Source organism: Leptidea sinapis, chromosome 18 (assembly GCF_905404315.1).
Source record: "Leptidea sinapis chromosome 18, ilLepSina1.1, whole genome shotgun sequence".
NCBI lineage: Eukaryota > Metazoa > Arthropoda > Insecta > Lepidoptera > Pieridae > Leptidea > Leptidea sinapis.
The window spans coordinates 9,278,292-9,297,585 of NC_066282.1; the positions used below are offsets into that span (position 1 = coordinate 9,278,292).

The 19,294-nt window shown below is 36.7% G+C and overlaps 1 protein-coding gene across 1 annotated transcript in view; it reads right to left on the reverse strand.

The window, feature by feature from the left end:
• Positions 1-3,467, reverse strand: part of LOC126969574 (cell adhesion molecule Dscam2-like) — a 49,518-nt gene extending 46,051 nt beyond the window's left edge. The window contains exons 1-2 of the mRNA XM_050815106.1: positions 3,320-3,467; positions 339-549 (exon numbers count right to left, since the gene is read on the reverse strand). Of these exons, the coding sequence (XP_050671063.1) occupies positions 339-549; positions 3,320-3,326 (218 nt within the window). The 5' untranslated portion in view covers positions 3,327-3,467. The remainder of the gene's footprint in view (positions 1-338; positions 550-3,319) is intronic.
• Between the last annotated feature and the right edge of the window lie 15,827 nt (positions 3,468-19,294).

Below are 19,294 nucleotides of genomic sequence, written 5' to 3' on the forward strand. Positions count from 1 at the left end.
TACTCAATAACTCTTGTGTTTATAAGTATTAATTTACTTTATTTTTCCTTTTTTTTACTTACTCGTTTTTCAGTTTTTGACATTTGAGTATTTTTGTTGCGTCACTTTGCATATATTGTAATTGAAATGATTTGTAAAACAATTAAAATGTAAATCTTGACTTAAAAGAGTGGCAATGAGTTTCTTGCTACTTCTTCTCATTAGCTCAACCCTTTACGAAGTAGCGGTAAATTCAATAAAAACCATATTTTTATTTTTTTTTGACATACATAAGTGTCATTTCCGTGACCTACATGAATAAAGTGTTTTTGAATTTTGAATTTTAATGTGTTCCTTACCTCAATCCCGGTATGGTGGTAATAACTTGTCCTTCTGATGTGACCCAGTGCACATCAGGAGCGGGGTGACCTGATGCCCGACATACTGCGTGGGCTCCTCTGGTAGCAGGCCAGAGGACACGGGGAGGTGGCTCAGTAATGAATTGAGGCCGCTTCTCAGTACATACTGCTTGACTAATGGCAAGCAATATTACCAGTAATTGAACGTGCCCTGAAAATATATTGTATACATAAGGCTTAAGGGGTAAAATCAAACGCCTGAAATTAATTTTGATATATTTAAAGTTAGAGTTTGATAGTTAAAACCATTCCAGCGTGCAATACTTTCTATACATGTTAAAACTAAGGAAAATTAATAATAAAGTAAAGTAAAGTAATAATTTATTTATGACACATTACAATATAAGATAATATTAAATACATAATAAAATATACATAGTGTTATGAAAAGGACACCCACTCAGCATTTTTAGATTTGAGATTACCCCAATTCCAAGACTGATTTTAAGTAGGTACCTACCAAGTCGTCGGCCGTAGACAGCACGAACCCACAAAATCACCCTTTTGTTATAAAAGTCTTAAAAATAGTAGAAAAAGAGATAAAAATAAAAAGGATTGAATTGTAATTTATGTTTTAAAAGATTTTTTGAATTGCATTGAATTATAGAACATAATACTTATTTTGAGTTGCATTTTATTATCAATTATTTAAGTTTATTTTCTGATTATTATTATTTTTATGCCTCTGAAGCCTTTTGCTTTTCTAATAGAAAAGATTTCAGTATTTTTTTAAGAGAGAACAAACTTTTTGATCACTAATACGTGGAGGCAAATCATTCCAACGTTTAGAGGCGCTGTATTTAAAGATACCCATAAATGACCGCAGTACCGTGTAGAAGCACTTCGAGGAGAATCTTGCCGTGACGCGTCTGATATGATAAAATACACGTAAATAATTAATTTATTATTTCCTACACAAGGATGTGAGAAAACTGAATTGCTTAGTTTAGAGCCATGACGCCTAATATTAAAAGTTCAATAAAATTAGCCATGTACCTATAGTTTTTGAGAATGTTTAGTTTGTTTACAATACCAAAGAAGAAATTATGACACAGATCAGATTTTACTGTGAAAAAATTTACGGGTCGTTTTTTAATGTTATCAATTGATATTTATGTAGTCACTGCATATTATAAAACAAAGTCCTCTGCCAAGTCTGTCTGTCTGTTCGAGATAAACTCAAAAACTATTGCACTGATTTTCATGCTCTTTACACCAATGGATAGGTTGATAGCGTGGTTTTCGAGGAAGGTTTTAGTTTATAATTTGTTAAGTTTTTGTATAGATTTTTGTATACATTAACGATGATTGATAGATGTGTCAGAAAAAAGTAAGTCGTCTGGGAGCTTTCAACGAAAACGCTGTCTAAGCCCTTTGAGAAATTAAAACAAATTAATGTATGGTGGAATTGTGTTTCTTATATAGGTCTAGAGAATAGCCCGCAATGGTATATGTATATCTTCATTCAGATATACGTTTTTGTTTCAATTTTAACTTATTAAATTAGATTACACATTGCCTTTAGACTACATTATTCTCGTAAACATCATTTTTTTTCTATTGACAGAACAGCGTCTGTCGGGTCAGCTACTAATACATAAAAGTTCGTGTCACGTTGTTTGTCCGCGATGAAGATCAAGAAACAAGATCAGGGAAAAACAAAATAATTAATGTAATCCATCTCTCTCATTATTTTGCCGTAAACTTAAAGACCATCAAATAATTTATGCCAATCAAAACCATTTTAGCTAAGCAAACTGGATTCGCATAAAATCGGATTACTTCAAGTTTTTTTTATTTTGTACCCATATTTTTTTTAATATTAAGCCATCAACCTTTGTACCATTTTGGGATTCTGGTTAAAGGCGACAACTTTTGATGGCACTTGCAAAAGCACTCTACTACTTTATTTTTTCAGGAGGCTCTGTCAAAGTCGAGATATTTTAAAAAATTTAAATTCATAGCTCGGCAAATGTGTTATTTCTAAAAAGAACTGGGGTAATTGTATTATTATTATTGATTGTGATTAAAGATATATTATTTAAGATTATGGTGACACGTTTGAAATGGACAAAAATAAAAAACAATAACCGGAAAATTGTTAAAAAATGGAGAAAATCTGCTTTTTATGTTAAGTACCCATAATTTGTTAGGAACATGAATTTTTTATTCTGATTTCTCTGACGGTGTTTACCATCTAGCCTATCATCCTGTTTCGGCTTGACGTTGAATTTTCAAAATATTATATTATATATACCAAAACATAGATGTATTTTTGTTTATATATGTATTTATTTATGCGAATGCGATCGAGCAAGTAGCATCGATCGTTGAATGTTTTTTAAATCTCGAATAAACCCGAAACGTGGTCAAAATGCGGAACATAAAAAATAGTAATCAATTTCACACGAGTCATTCACGTGAATGATTTCATTTAAAACATTGAGAATTGTCTTTTTAAATTAATAAAATGTTTTTCTCTTATTAACTTCTTACTATGTCCATTAAAATCATTTGTTACCTTTAGCGATATTATTTTTTTCAAACTAGATGTATCCGACGTCCGTTATAAATTTCAATACTACGTTAATTATTAAGAAAGAAAACTCCGAAATCAAATTCAATTATATTTTTTTTGATCCAGCAACCCAAGAACAGTTTATCAATGTTTCTTCACAATCTGATCAATTTATACGGATGATTAGAAAACAAATATTGATTTTTATTAACGAAAATAGTACTTACAGGTAATCAATAAAGTACAAACTAACCTTTTTAAAATAAAATACTGTACTTATGACTTCTTGATTCTGACGTTTCCTGAACTTTTCAGGTAGACGCGTTTTAATTGTTAATCCTTAGTATTTTTTTAAATTAAATCCGCAACACTAGCGTTAATAAAAAAAATATCATAGACTAACCTTTCATTACGCACCCATTACACAAACCCAGTCCTCAAAAAAATCACTTCACTAATCATTATTCACAACACTAAAGTTCAGCATAGTTCGATGTTCGTCGAAAGTTTCGTCGAAGGATCGCTCTGCATATCACGTCTGTTTACATCAACATGCGCGCGCGAACTGGGAGCTTCGTAGCTCGTAGCAGCGTAGCGTTGCAGGCGGGCCTACCCACTTCCCACTTTCCACCCTCGTGCTCGTGATAAGGCTGTTACAGAGTGGTTCAATTAGTTACATCACTAGACCTGAGAGCTCTTGTATAATATTCTCATTAGATGAAATTACAAATTCTATTTAATTTCTTGACTTAGTGCGGCATTCGTCTAAATATTTTTGCGGATATATTAGAAGAAGCGGGACTTTTTGTAGGTAGGTAACACTTATTATGATATTTTTAATAAGCGTAATTTAGCAGGGGCTCTCAATTATTCCTTAATGTACCAATCAGTTGATTTTTTTTTATGGAAAAGGAGAACAAACGAGCGTACGAGTCACCTGGTGTTAAGTAATCAACGCCGCCCACATTCTCTTGCAACCCCAGAGGAATCACAAGCCGGCCTTTAAGGAAGGTGTATGTGTACCTTTAAGGTGATTCTAGGGACTACACTAACCCTATTCATTAAATTTACAATTCACTTTCAGGATAATTATTTATTTTCGACCCTATATAGATAGATATTTCCGTTTCGTTACAAGTGTTGTGTTCGCGGGACTTACTTTGAAAGCTAAAAATAAGTTTCATATCTGAAAGCACAGTTTAAATATACTTTGAACTGAGATCTGCATGTAACAACTTTGCGGGTTGAAGTCGGTTGGTGGAAAATCATGGAAAGCGAAATGATTGTTACGCTATTAACAAAATAACCTTAACATATTATATAAAAAAAATACGGGTTGCACTCCGGGATTGCCAACACAAGTGAAAACTTATTTTGGCGTGTTAGACATGTTTTAGATGGCTACTAGGGTTATTAGGTTATGGATTGTATTTTGTTAATTATTAGAAACTTTAAAATACATTTAATATTCTTTTACGAATAATCGTTAACAATTTCGACAACTCTTGTGTCATCATCATTATCATTAAAATTATTAGGTTCAATATAAAATATAAAGTATAGGTTCATGGTAACTAAAATAGGAAATAAAAAATTTCAATCCGAATAATATATCATAGCAATATATCTACATTTTATTTATCTAAATGAGTTTGCGGTCTGCTATATGTACGTACATATATGCACACACTATAGTTGCGTCTCGTAACGGTGTCGCGAGTCCAGAGATTTTATCTCATCCAAAAATATGCGTACCGAACTAAGAGAAGTTATCACTTCAAAAATTATATAAAATTTGTAAGATATTTATGTAAAGCTTAATTCAAATTATAAATGAACATAATTCTATTGAATTGTACCATTTATAAAATACGTTTTACGAGTCGTCATCACGGAGTTATATTAAATCCCTGAAAGCTGTTGTTGCTAGGGACGATAAATTCCATTTCCTTTCAACAAAGACAAAGGACTCGCCAGTGAAAGAATGGAAACAGCTTATTCGAGCATTGAGATGGCAATATTTAATAGCTTTGCGCAATGGCCAGCGTTGCATTTTAATGACAAGACCGCTTACAACCGCACTCAGCCATTTTCGATACCATCACGAGAATGAAAATTAGACGAACGCAATTTATGAAATAGCCGTCGATTAGAACCCACAGAGCCTAAAACATTATTTAAGTATTGGAAAGTTGCCAGTGCAGAGTCGTATAAAATTTGTCGTATACGTTCGTCGAAAATTGCTAACTCGCATTTAGGAATTCTGATGAAGTATTTGGACTAATTTTCATAAATTCTCTTTTAAAAAAATCTATTTCGATTTCTATTTATTTTAGATATTATGCCAACAATCATCACATCTATTGTTAATTATTAGCGCCAAAAATTGTCACAATTACATCACAATGCAGTAAACTCTCAATGCATAATATTTTTATTATAAGATTATAAGAGATAATAAAAAATTTAAAAAATTGTTTTTACCCCGTTTGTTTTCAGGGTTTTACCCCAGTTTTTCGAAAATCGAGTTTTCATCAGATCTCGACGTTTTAAGGTCCTAGGAAGCTTCCCTGACTATTCACGCGATGGTGTCCGTACGTCTGTATGGATGTATGCGGGTGTGTGTGTGTGTGTGCTTGCGTATATGTATGGATGTAATCTTAAAAAAATGTAATCTTTAAAATTTTATTTGTGTATTAATCCTAGAAGTGAGGGTTATCACTTTAAAAACATAATATATTGTTTAATATTAATGAATTATAAGCAGCAGATTACGTTGCGTCAAATATTATTCGTACAATATATTTCTATAGAAATTTGTTACCTACTTAAGTTTCACCTTGCTACGACAAGTGAAAGGTCTCGATATCTCCGCCAAGTGCACTTCTAATGTCAAGTGAATCCTTGAAAATCACTTGTTATAGAATAAAATCGACCTGAATCTTTTTCTCCAAATCATTTTTCGAAGTAACTCATAAACTAGGTTAAGTACCGTCTTAAAGCCGCTTTCGGTACAACCTCTAAATTTATTAAGAATTCTGATTATATTCAATAGATCTTGGATATTTCTTCCTTGTGCTGTGTTTCCAGGACGATCAAATATGGATACTTTCATAAGGAGCGTGTACCTACCTTATAGACCGGTTACGTTCCTGAGATTCCCCTGGTGTTGCAAATAAGTCGCTTCCCATTAGATGGTATGGTTCCCGTAGGCTCGTTTATGCTTCTCCACCATAAAAAAGTGTCTGTGTATGTACTATGTACGTACTAAAGAAGATCTTCTTTGGCGTAACAACCAGAGTCAACCGTTCAAGAACGCATGGGTCGTAACTTTTGGTATATCTTGTTCAACTCTCGGGTTGTGGCTCCATCTTGATTCTACTTTACAGTTGATAACCTGCACAACTCCAATAATACCATATTAAGAAATTGACTTGAGATGTCGCTTTTTCAAATCTAAGCAATTTTTATTTTTAACCCTCACGTTGGTCACACAAGGCCAGCTAACGGCAGGGTGTCGAATTTGGGTGTCCGTGTGCGCGCGGATCGTAAAAATCACTCTGACAATTTTTCTCCAACTCTGTAATTATTATGAGGGGTACTTACGATATATATTTTATTAATTTGATGCCGATATTTCGATCCAATTGCATGAATCGTGGTCGCGGCGGAACTGTGGAGGCGGCGAGAAACTCTTGACTCATTAACACTTGACACTAATAGTATATCAATCTGTCCACGTGGTGCCTAATTCGTCTTGGTCTTTGATTCCCTAATTCACGACACACACTACTGACGACGTCCATACTTTCGGGTCTTTTTGTTTCATTTATGCTGCAGAGTGAGACAACGGGATTCTACGTTTACGGTAGACTGAATACATGCTTTTAAATTTCGATAGCTTCCTTAATAAGCCGTGGGATGTATTGGCGTTCAGCAGAAATCACTCGTGGGTTATGCAGCTCGATCAAGTGGTTGGTGCCGGCTTTAATCATGTGTTCGGCTATTGCAAATAATTTTTGACTGCGCTAATGTGTTTCACCACTCCTAAGATAAAATCGATCCACTCCGTACTTTCCCTCGAATATATTTAGACTCCTTTATCCCGGTTTTGACAATTATTTTTGGAAGTGTTTGTATTATACAAGTAAGATATTTTGGTAACATTATATAACCTTCTATTTGGCAATTCGTTGAAATTCTTTTGATGGAATTATACAGAATATATTAACATTATTAAAAAATATAGAAATGTTATAACAAACTGTTTAGATTTGAAAGAGCGACATCTCAAGTCAATTTCGTAATATGTAGTAATTAAATATTAGACTTGAGCAGGTTTATAAACTGTAAAGTTGATCATGTAGATGGAGCCACAACCAGAGTCTTGAACATGACATACCAAGATTTACGATAAATGCGTCATTCGGACGGTTGGTTTCGTTGGTAAGAGCGCTCGGACGGTACCCGGGAGGCGCGGGTTCGAGGCCCGCATCGTTCATTAATTTTGGTACTAATTAAATTTGTATTAATAAAGTCAACTATATTTTATAACTAGGTCACACATGACCCAATTATGCGGTAGTGTGACCATGTATTAGGCGAAACACCTGTTTTTTTTTAAAGAAAACGTGATGAACCGAGGAAGACCTTCACGGTAAGTGATACTAGTTCTACCTATGACAATGCAATTTCGCTCGTCAATTAGAGACAAAAGATGTTAAGTTTCATTGGCCTACTAATTTCACTAACTACGAAGCTCTTCGAATCGAAACACATGATGAGTGGTAAAGGTTAATATAACGTAACCACTAAGTATACGTTCTCTTCAGGTCTGATTGCATAAATTTCCGAATGGGTGTTTGGCTTAAAATTCTATTTTGCATAAAAATATTTGAATTTGAATTGGAAGAAGATAGAATTTGCAGCAATTTGAGACTGGTTTGTAGTTTCTCGATGAAATTTCTAGCATGGATGATTGATGCCGCAGAAACACACCTTAAGCTTTAATATAACACTCCTCTTTTGCGTCGGGAGTTAAAGTGTGTTTAAAGTATGACTGATAAACATGAAATTGAAGAGTATTCAGATGAAAGTAATTGAAACGCTGCCTTATGACGCCTTTTCTTTTGAAAGTTCGTTAATGTGTTTTCATTTCTCATACTCGGATAGTAATGTTGTCTTGGTCTGATTATTGGGTGGAAAATGCTGCTTCCCTCCATTGAAAGGGAAAAACTCATACAAATTACTTCCCACCTAAGGCCCGGAATGAACTTGTAAAATAGAACTGCTTTCAGCTGTGAAGAGTTTTATGTGAAAAAAACTAATTAAACAAAAAGCTGCGGCCATGTGACTTTCTAAACAGCCAGTATAAACTTTGCGCAAACTTCTTTGTGCGGAATAAGCAGCAACAATTACGCGGTAAGTTCCATATTTAACATTTAAAAAGTCGTCATAAATTGCTCTAATTTGACAATTAATTTTAAATATATACTACTAATATTATCAATAAATAGTTTAGATAAACAACTAGTTTTATTTTCCTCATAATCGAAATGAAAAGTAAAGTGCTTAACACGGGTAAAAGAATCAATTCCTACTCGGACTACAGCCGCCCTTGCTGCGCTCGGGCGTCTAAATACCTCGGGAATTGATTCTTTCGATCCTAGGTTAACAATATACTATTCTATGTGTCTTATTTTATATAGACGTCTTTTTGTATATAATATAATACCATTTGAGACTATATTTATGCAAAAACTTAACCTACATTGAAAAAAACATTATGCTTATTTCCCACCCTATTTAGTATTGGTGTAAAACCACTGAATTACCACTCAGTTAATCCATGCCTAATCTAAATGCATTTTAGAAATTATAGCATATCTACCTAACTCTCCGCTGACGACAATGAACTCCCAAACATGCGAATATAAAAACATAATGTATTTATATTAATCTACACCCATGCTATACTACTATAATACTCTATTATAGATTCTGAAACAGTTAGCTTATTACCAACATTAAAACACCCAATGTCGTAATAACCATTACATCATCCAAACGAGTGTTGTAATGTTGTACTGAATTTCATAACAACACTCCTTGGTTTTTTTTTCTATCCCTTCATGCGCATAGTATCAACAAACATCCACATTCTTATTGCTCGATGCGTGGTATCTGTATGAATTTCAAAAAAAGAACATTTTCGTTTACTCACATTCCACGCTACCAGAACGTGGCGCGCCGTAAAAAAAAAGAGTAGGTTATGAAATGAGCGATTCAAGTTTTGACAGTACACCGCCGGATATTTTAAACCCTGCAAAAGAACATAATATTCAAGGGAATTTTAATAATTGCACTATACAAAATGTAAATTACTACTAAAATAAATAATTCTTTCATTAACACTTAATTTATTTGTATAAAATCAGTAATGTATAATATTAGGTTACTACTAGGACTGGACTACTGGACAGTAAGCTAACTGTTCCAGAATCTTTTAAAGGATTCATATTCTGGGTGTAGATAAAGTCTTGTATGCAACTGTTGATAATTAGGTATTAAAACACTCATGTGATAAACCCACATTCGTGTTTTAATACCCCTTATTACACAACAGTTGCATAAATAACTATTACAACACTCATATTGTGGTTGGGAGTTTAGACGATTCTTATAAAACGAGTAATGAATTTATCTCTATAATGTCGGAGCAGATTGTCACAAACAATAAAGCTCTCTGTGAATTATGATTTAAAATAACAATCAAAGCTGGTTTTTAACGTTTACCTTGTACTTTGTTTTCATTTAGCTTACATTACTTAGCTTACATTGCTTTCTAGTCTATATATATAAAAATGAATTGCTGTTCGTTAGTCTCGCTAAAACTCGGGAACGGCTGGACCGATTTGGCTAATTTTGCTCTTGAATTATTTGTGGAAGTTCAGAGAAGGTTTAAAAGGTGTAAAATTTCATAACGACAGCAGGGTGCATATTTTACGAAGTAATTTTTGATGTTATGATATATTATTGACAAATTCATATAAAAACATTATTTTATTTATTATATACAGAACAACGTCTGTCGGGTCAGCTAGTAATAATATAAAAATTGTCGAGCAGTTTATACACATTTCAATTATGTCTTTTATGTTCACATTCTCTGGAGTTTAATTTAATATAAGTATTTACCTTGTTTGCTTTTGTGCTGGCCATCTAAAATTGTATAGTACTAGCTGATACCCCGCGATGTCGTACGCGTACGTATTTTTACAAATTGGGTTACATTACTGGATTTTTAGTAGGGATCCCTAATTTTTTGAAAATGTAATATAGCCTATAACACTCGGGGATAATGTAGCTTCCCAACAGTGAAAGAATTAGTAGTTGCGGAGCCTATTCAATGCAAACAAACAATCAAATCTTTCCTCTTTATAATATTAGTATAGATTATTACACAAATAAAATTTGAAAAACAACATTTTATGAACGATTCGGGATTCGAACCCACGACCTCCGGCGTTCCGTGCCGGTGCTTTAACCAACTGAGCTAACCGTTGGAGTACCGCCTCGTTACATAATCTTGTTTGCTTTGTTCAACTCTCAGGTTGTGGCTTCATCTACTGTATCTACTTTACAGTTGATAACCTGCTCAACCCCAATATATGCATATTAGGAAATTGACAATAAAATTCTGTATTATAACGAGGCGGTACTCGAACGGTTAGCTCAGTTGGTTAGAGCACCGGCACGGAACGCCGGAGGTCATGGGTTCGAATCCCGCATCGTTCATAAAATTTTGTTTTTCAAATTTTATTTGTGTATTAATCCTAGAAGTGAGGGTTATCACTTTAAAAATCATAACATATTGTTTAGTATAGATTATATTTAAAAGGCAAAGTTGTTATCTTAGATAATTAATACATCTAGATTGCTTAAGAAAAATATTTTTTTTTGACATTCATAAGTGTCATTTCCGTGACCTACGTGAATAAACTGATTTTGATTTGATTGGATAGTCTCTTACTATTAAACAACCGATTACAACAGGCCAGCTTTAATACTTTAGTGTTCGTGACAAGCTACGTCTTAGGCACACTCGCGATTTGTATGACACTGTGTTAGTGTGCATGCATTGCTCAAAATAGAGGTTGATTCTAAAGGGTCAAGAAGCAAACACAAACTTTTCTATCTACCCACCGTAAGAACTAACGTTGGCAGCAACGCGCCACTATATTGTGTCTGTCATTCATTAAATAATATTTTGGAGACATCCGGGGCTGATCCATTTTGCGATAACTTCATAGCATTTAAACGTAAGGTATTGCAACTATAATATAGTGATTCTTTAATTACTTACATCATATTTTTTTATTACCATATTTTTTTTATTACCTCATTTTTTTATATACTGTATAAGTCTCTGTGTTATATAAGTGCCCAATATAAATGATTCTCATTTATATTGTGTGCACCTGTAACTGACTCATACACTGGAACAATTTTTGTGCAATATTTAAGTTTAAGAGTGTATTGTGCATGTGTTGTTGGAGCACCTTTAAATAAATAAATAAACTCAATTTTCTTACCTTTCTCGACGTATTCACACCTGTAATAGTCTATCTAGACGTACAAATGATCAAGGTTGTTATATGTCAAATATCTTCTCCCCATGTTAAAGCCCCTTTACAAACTGATGTAGCTTCATAACGTTTACCAATAAGCGTAGTTGCATTAAGTTATATCTATTACTAGCTGACCCAGCAAACGTTGTACTGCCGATATTAAAATCGCGATACAAAAGTAACTGTTGATCGTAGATGGGTGAAAATTTGAAGTTGTATGTATTTTTTAATGCTGACTTATAATCAAACAAATTTAAAAAAAAAGTCAATAAAATTTTAAAAAAAATCGTGTGGACCACCCTTAACATTTAGGGGGATGAAAAATTGTTGTTGTCCGATTCCCAGACCTACCCAAGTTCAGGTTTCGGAGGAGTTCAAAGTGATGAGTCACCATGACACGAGAATTTTATATATTAGATTGTCACTCCCGGTAAATAGATATATTTCTATTTCTGTAACATATACGCCTGGTTCCAACTTCTGCCGCTGGGTGCTGGTGCACTGCATGGTTACTCCACACTTTATATCTGCATAGCTTCTAAACATATAACACGTAAACAATCTTTGAAAGCATCTGCCAAATACCAGCTAGAGCAGAGCTCCGAACAACAAAGATAATCGGTAAATAGTCGATTGAAGACCCCAATGTTTGGTACACCGACGCAAGATAGATAAACAGCTTATCGGCTTTTTTTTCGGTTTAAAGACATTTATTTTTATAAGATTTAACATAAAATCACTTACATGAGAATTTTACATAAATATACAATATAATATTACCTTAGGTTTCTATGACTAAGCATGCAAAACAAATAAAGGGAACAATTACAAAAAATGAAGGTACATAAATAATTCTCAACAAAAGAACATCAACATATTTTATATTTATCCGGAATAAGAAGGACTGGATGTGGCTAACGACTTATAAAGATAACAGTTGAAGTAAACTAAAATAATACCTACGGGTTGAACAATAACACAAATACGAAAACTTAAAACAAGTAAGTACATATGAGTGATTGTGCATTCGAGCATTTTTTTTTAAATCATATTATTTATTTTATTCGTAACAAAGTTAAGATCTATAAATACTTAAAATGAAGTAGTATTATCATATTAAATAGTGTTGTTTATAATAATATGTGCTTTTAGTTTTTTTTTAAATAATGCCGTACTTTTAATTTCTTTTATGGTATTTGGATGTTTGTTATAAATCTGAATTCCCTCGTAAGTTAAGTTCCTTTTACCGTAATAACAGATTTACGGATTCATTATTTATTAGATTTCTTTTTACAGATTCTTTACGGAGAGTGTTTCCTAGAGTCGCATAATCAAATTCATCCCTCTTCATTTCAGCATCGGACTACCCTCTCTCTCCTCTTGATGTATCCCTTAATTTGTCCTAACAAAACAACTGGAAGAAGAAATTTATAATATGAAATGTTAATAGCCCTGTGAAAAATCCAACCGTATCCGTGAAGATTGTTGTCAAGTAGGACCTTCGTTGAATAAATAAGGTTAAGATGGAATTACTTTTTCTTTGCACATTGATCAAATGAGATTAAAAAAAATGGATATAAATTAGTGCTCAGTTATGTAGATACTGTCACTGAAATAGTAGTTAAAAAAATGTGTTCATGTTTCAATATAAAACTAAAATTAAAATATAAATTTAGACATTTTCTTGTTCCTACATTATGTTTCTACTTAATGTTTTATATTAAATAGCACACGGCTGATGCGTCGCGTTTATTTGTCCTCCTGTTACCCATAAAAAAATATCGTTTTTTTTCGAACTTAACTGTGAACCTACGCAATCTAACGTACATATAATAATTTCTTGTTTCAAGTGATTTACCTCACTTTTGGAATCAAATATAAATTTATAGACGAAGCAGCGCTGGGGCGTATACCCAGAGGCGCAGGTTTGAATCAAGTAACGTCCATATTCTTCTGTAGATAAATTAAATTTGTACATAAGTACAAAAAATTACTACACCATTCTATTTTGATTTTCGTAACACTCCTATTGTATGTATATTTGGTTTTGTTCGACGCGTCCGTCGTGACAAAAGCCTCTTATGTATGAACTGTTCATCTCTCCGGACTAGTGAAATGCTAGGGGCAGCCATTCAAGCTGGATTTAACTCAAATAATGTGATATATTCTTTATTGTGTATGTTACTTATACATCAGAGATATGTGAATTTATCAATAATAATAATATTGACACACTTTTTACACAAATTATCTTGCCCCAAATTAGGCATATAATATAGCCAGTGTTATGGGTTGCAAGACATCGATATATTTAATACAATATACTTACTCAAACATATATAAATACATATAAACATACATAAATACATATAAACATCCATGACTCGAAAACAAACATCCATATTAACTGACGACCTGTATAGCCGAGTGGTTAGCGATCCTACCTACTTAGCTAGAGGTCCCGGGTTCGAATCCCGGTAGATGCAAGCATTTATACGATGAATGTGGATGTTTGTTTCCGAGTAATGGATGTTTATATGTATTTATGTATATTTAAGTAAGTATATTGTATTAAATATATCGTTGTCTTGCAACCCATAACACAGGCTATATATGCCTAATTTGGGGCAAGATAATTTGTGTAAAGTGTGTCAATTTAATAAATATTGTTATATTCATCATATAAATGCTTGCACCTACCGGGATTCGAACCCGGGACCTCTAGCTTAGTAGGTTGGATCGCTAACCACTCGGCTATACAGGTCGTTGCTATCAATAGTCAGTGTTCAGGCTTGAACAACGCGCGGTGGCCTTTTATGAAGTGAAGGCGACAGCAAGACAGCGCTTTTTCACTCACAACAATAAATTAAAAATTATCTAAGACGTAAGATCCAAGCACTGATTCCCTAGATATAAATATTATGAATAAGTTATAGATAATAAAAGTATATAATATTGTTTTTATTTTTCTTTCGAATATAATGCTGATGTTAATATGTTATTTTGTGAAAAAAGGTTTGACACGCATCGTGGTTTTATAAAACTACACAATAGCTTTTTCCTATAGATTAAATTTATTTTAATTCCGGCTCATAGCATTTTGTTAAGGTAAACTATTAGCCGGTATTTCAGCCCGTTATTAAGCCACGGGATATGAGTGTGAACAACTGGCTTCACCCGAAATTAACAACAGAAGTTTCCAAAAGCTGATTACTTTCATAGAGCGTAATTAAAATGCGTATGTTTTTACACTAAAATATATTTTAGCAATAACTGAAGTATTTTTTCATTTGAACTGCCAGCGCTTTTGATATAGATGAGTACATACTAAATACAACTGTTGCTTTAACATGAAAATAACAGCTTTGAATACAAAAGCAACTGTTCGTTTTATACAGTCAATATCTGGGCGACCGAGCCTTGCTCGGATTTTTAAGAATGTACAAAACTTTGAACAAAAAAAAACCAATAGGAAATCTGGATTCGAACCGGGGTCTTCTGCTTTCCGGATCACCCAACCCTTCTGAGCTATTATAGTCTTGTATGTAGTGGCGAAATTTACCTTTGTATTATAATGTTTTTTTTTATGGAATAGGAGGACACACGAGCGTACGGGTCACCTGGTGTTAAGTGATCAGCGCCGCCCACATTCTCTTGCATCACCAGAGGAATCACAAGAGCGTTGCCGGCCTTTAAGGAAGGTGTACGCGCTTTTTTTGAAGGTACCCATGTCGTATCGTCCCGGAAACACCGCACAAGGAAGCTCATTCCACAGCTTTGTAGTACGAGGGAGAAAGCTTCTTGAAAACCGCACTGTGGAGGACCGCCACACATCCAGATGGTGGGGATGATATCCTAACTTGTGGCGTGTCATGCGAAGGTGAAATTCGGCGGCAGGAATCAGGTTAAACAGCTCTTCGGAACACTCCCCTTGATAAATGCGGTAGAAGACACACAATGAAGCGACGTCTCTACGCAACGCCAAGTGATCCAGCCGTTCACAGAGCACTGAGTCCCCGACAATTCGAGCTGCTTTACGTTGCACGCGGTCAAATGGATCGAGCAGATACTTGGGTGCACCAGACCAGAGATGACAGCAATACTCCATGTGTGGCCGGACCTGCGCTTTGTAGAGCGCTAGAATGTGGGCCGGCTTGAAGTATTGCCGTGCTCTATTGATGACGCCCAGCTTCTTCGAAGCCAATTTGGCTTTGCCCTCCAGATGGCCACGGAATTGGCAATCGCTCGAGATTTCGAGACCCATATTCCGATACTAGGCGCGGCTTTAAGAGAAGTGTTCTCGAAGAGCGGTGATACGACAAATGGGGTTTTTTTAGTGGTAAACGCGCAAACTTGAGTCTTCTGGGGGTTAAATTGGACAAGGTTCAATTTACCCCACTCCGCGACCTTCTCGAGAGAGGACTCGATAGAAGACACAAGTTTCTCCCGGCTCTGGTCGACGATTTCCCGAGAGAGACCTGCATGGCCCGTCTATACGGCATCACCAGTGCTGTCATCTGCATAGCAATGCATGTTGGAGGTGTCCAACATATCATTGATATGCAGCAGAAACAGCGAAGGAGATAGCACACAGCCTTGGCGCACTCCAGCATTCACGGGCTTCGGGTTCGAGCAATATCCGTGTATGCTACGCCCAATGAGGAAACTGGAGGTCCACTTTCACAAGCTCTCGGGAAGCCCAAATGATGGAAGTTTTGAGAGGAGCGCCTTGTGCCATACACGATCAAAGGCCTTCGCTATATCCAGGCTAACTGCCAGGCCTTCCCCCTTGCTTTCAATAGCCGCCACCCATCTATGTGTTAAGTATACCAGAAGATCACCTGCCGACCGTCCATGGCGAAAGCCATACGGTCGGTCGTTGATCAACTGGTGACCCTCTAGGTATACTAAAAGCTGGCGGCTAATTATGCTCTCCATGATTTTGGAGAGCAGGGAGGTGATAGCAATAGGCCTGTAGTTCGCCGGATCCGAACTGTCTCCTTTTTTTTGGATCGGATGGACAAGGGCTGACTTCCATGAGTCAGCGACTACGCCTTTGGAATAAGAGTGCCGGAATAAACGCATTAGCACCGGCGTCAACTCAGGGCTACACGTTCTAAGCACGATTGGAGAAATGCCATCCGGCCCGCTCGACTTCCTGACGTCCAACGAAAACAGAGCTCGCCTAACAGTTTTCTGTCTGAACTGTACTTCAGGCATAGAGCTCTGACACCGCGGGATGGTCGGCGGATGTGCAACGGCGGCATGGACGGCTGGTTGAAGTTACCAAGAGCAGCTTTCGACAACGACCAGAACTTGCGTGTTCCGGTCGGGTAACTTGAAAGCTGCTCGCCGATTTTGACGACGTGCTTAGACTTCGCACGGGCGATTTGCCGCTTAAAAAATCTGGAAGCACGGTAATATTTCCTCTTAAGAACTTTGCAGTTCGGATCCTTTGTGCCCAGCGCCGCAACCCAAGTTCGATACGCCTGTTTTTTGCAGTCAGATGCTGCTTTAACTGACGCATCGAACCAGGGCTGTGATCTGCCACCGATCGGTACTACAGAGCTTGGTATAAAAATATCCATGCCCTGCAGTATCACATCGGCTACTGCAATGGCGCAGGCACTAGGATCATCCGAAGGGAAACAAACCTTGCCCCAAGGGTAGGATGCAAAAAAGGGACGCATCCTATCCCAATCTGCTGACTTATAGTGCCAAACGCGGCGGGTGGCTGGTGGTCTGCGACGTTGGCGTCGGATAGGCACTACACTCCTGACCAGGCAATGGTCGGACGTTCCGAGAGGGGCGTCGACAAAGACCTGGTAACCATCGGGATGTGTAGTCAGCAGAAGATCTAATAAGGATGGCACGTGGCTATCCACATCCGGGAGCCGCGTTGGCGACTCAACCAATTGGGACAGACCATACGCCAATGCAAAATTATGCACAGATCGCCCTGCGTAGTCTGTGGCACGTGATCCAAGCCATTCGGCATTGTGCCCGTTGAAATCACCCAAGACTACGATTTCAGCGGAGGGGATCTGTGCAAGCACGTCGTCAATTGCCGCCTGAACGCAGCCCATGAGATGATCGGTTTTTGCATTACCACTATGGGACCTGTAGACACACGCATAGATACGGACGCGGTCGTCTAAATCTACGCGGAGCCAGAGAGTAGACAGGTACCCTACCCTCAAAATTGCCGAGACGGCGACAGCAGATATCCTCCCTAACGTACTCACATGATGGCATGAGGCAAAAAGTTGTGCTCAATTTTGTACCCGGGGTACGTTAAATATGACGTATCGCTAGGTCGAGATATCTGCATCTCCGTAAGGAAACACAAGGCCGGCTGCGCCGTCTCAAGGTGGTGGTGGACTGCGTTTAAATTGGAGTGAATTCCCCTGATATTGCAAAAGTCCACGTTGAGCGTGGAGCGGGGTGCCGTGGTGTTACTGCCTCGTTTGTCCTCGGTCATGCGCGATTCTGTGCCCACCCCAGAATACGAAGGGCAGCCCGGGCGAGAGTGCTCGGGGAGGGATTCTCCGGCTCTGCTAGAGCCGGTACCCATTCTCAATCTCATATTTAGTTGGGGGGGGGGATGGCCTCCGGTCCTCGACACTAACCTATGCGAAACATTAGGTGTTTCTCATTAAAACACGGATAAAACTACATCTTTCTAAAATTGAAACTTAGCTAGATGGAATGTGCAAGCATTACTGTGTGTCCGCTTAGGTAATTTATACGTCTAGATACAGTCTCTTGCTGTTATACAACCGATTAAAACAGGCCAGGAATATTAGTTTAGTGTGCGTGACAAGTACGTCTTACACTCGCGATATAGATCTATCTAGACGTATAAATGATATAAGTCTATCCGTAATGTTGATCGATTTAAAGGTCACCATAGCTAGTTAAATTACTGGGCCAATGAGACTTAACATCTTATGTCTCAGTGACGAATTTTGGGTTCAATCGAGAATTGTGCGGTACTGCATTATAATAGACTTATACTTACCACCAGGTGGACATCTTGTTAGTATCTTCACTTGTTTCGCAAGAAAATTATTCTGTTAATTTGCTAAAATCATATTGTAACTAGTGGACGGATTATTATTCCTATCAAAAATTACACAAATATTTGTAGTTTTTTATGTTATAGTGTAGACAGCGACATCTGTTCAGATGAATTCTTCTTCTTCTTCGTCACACACTTCGAGCGGAGCAGAGCGGTCGTGGTCATCACGAAGTGACATCTTTTGGGACAGATTTGATTCGCCCCACGACCATTCGTTACTTTTCCCTGCTGGCCGACAGTCTGGTACACTCGTTCAATGGACCGCCCACAGCAGACTTAATTTGGTCGGTCCATCGCATGGGCGACCTTCTTCTCCCTCTGGTGCCCTCCACTTTGCCCTGAACGACAAAGCGCTCAATGGATTCACTCTCGCGCCGGGAGACGTCTCCGAAGAACTTAAGAATGCGACTGTGTACTAACACCATGTTTTATGCCAAGTTCTTGGTGAATGGAGACGTTGGTGATTGAATGACGTGAGGTGAATTTGCTTTACCGAATGTTCTCTTTGTAAGTACCGACAATATGATTGGCACCTGTTTTATGACTGTTTGTCAGACTGCAAAGACATTATAGTTAGTAGCTAGTTTGCTACACAACTGAGTGGAGCTACATGTGATAGGCTCTTACTGTGCCGGTCTAAGTATTAAGCGAAGGCTACGTAAGAATT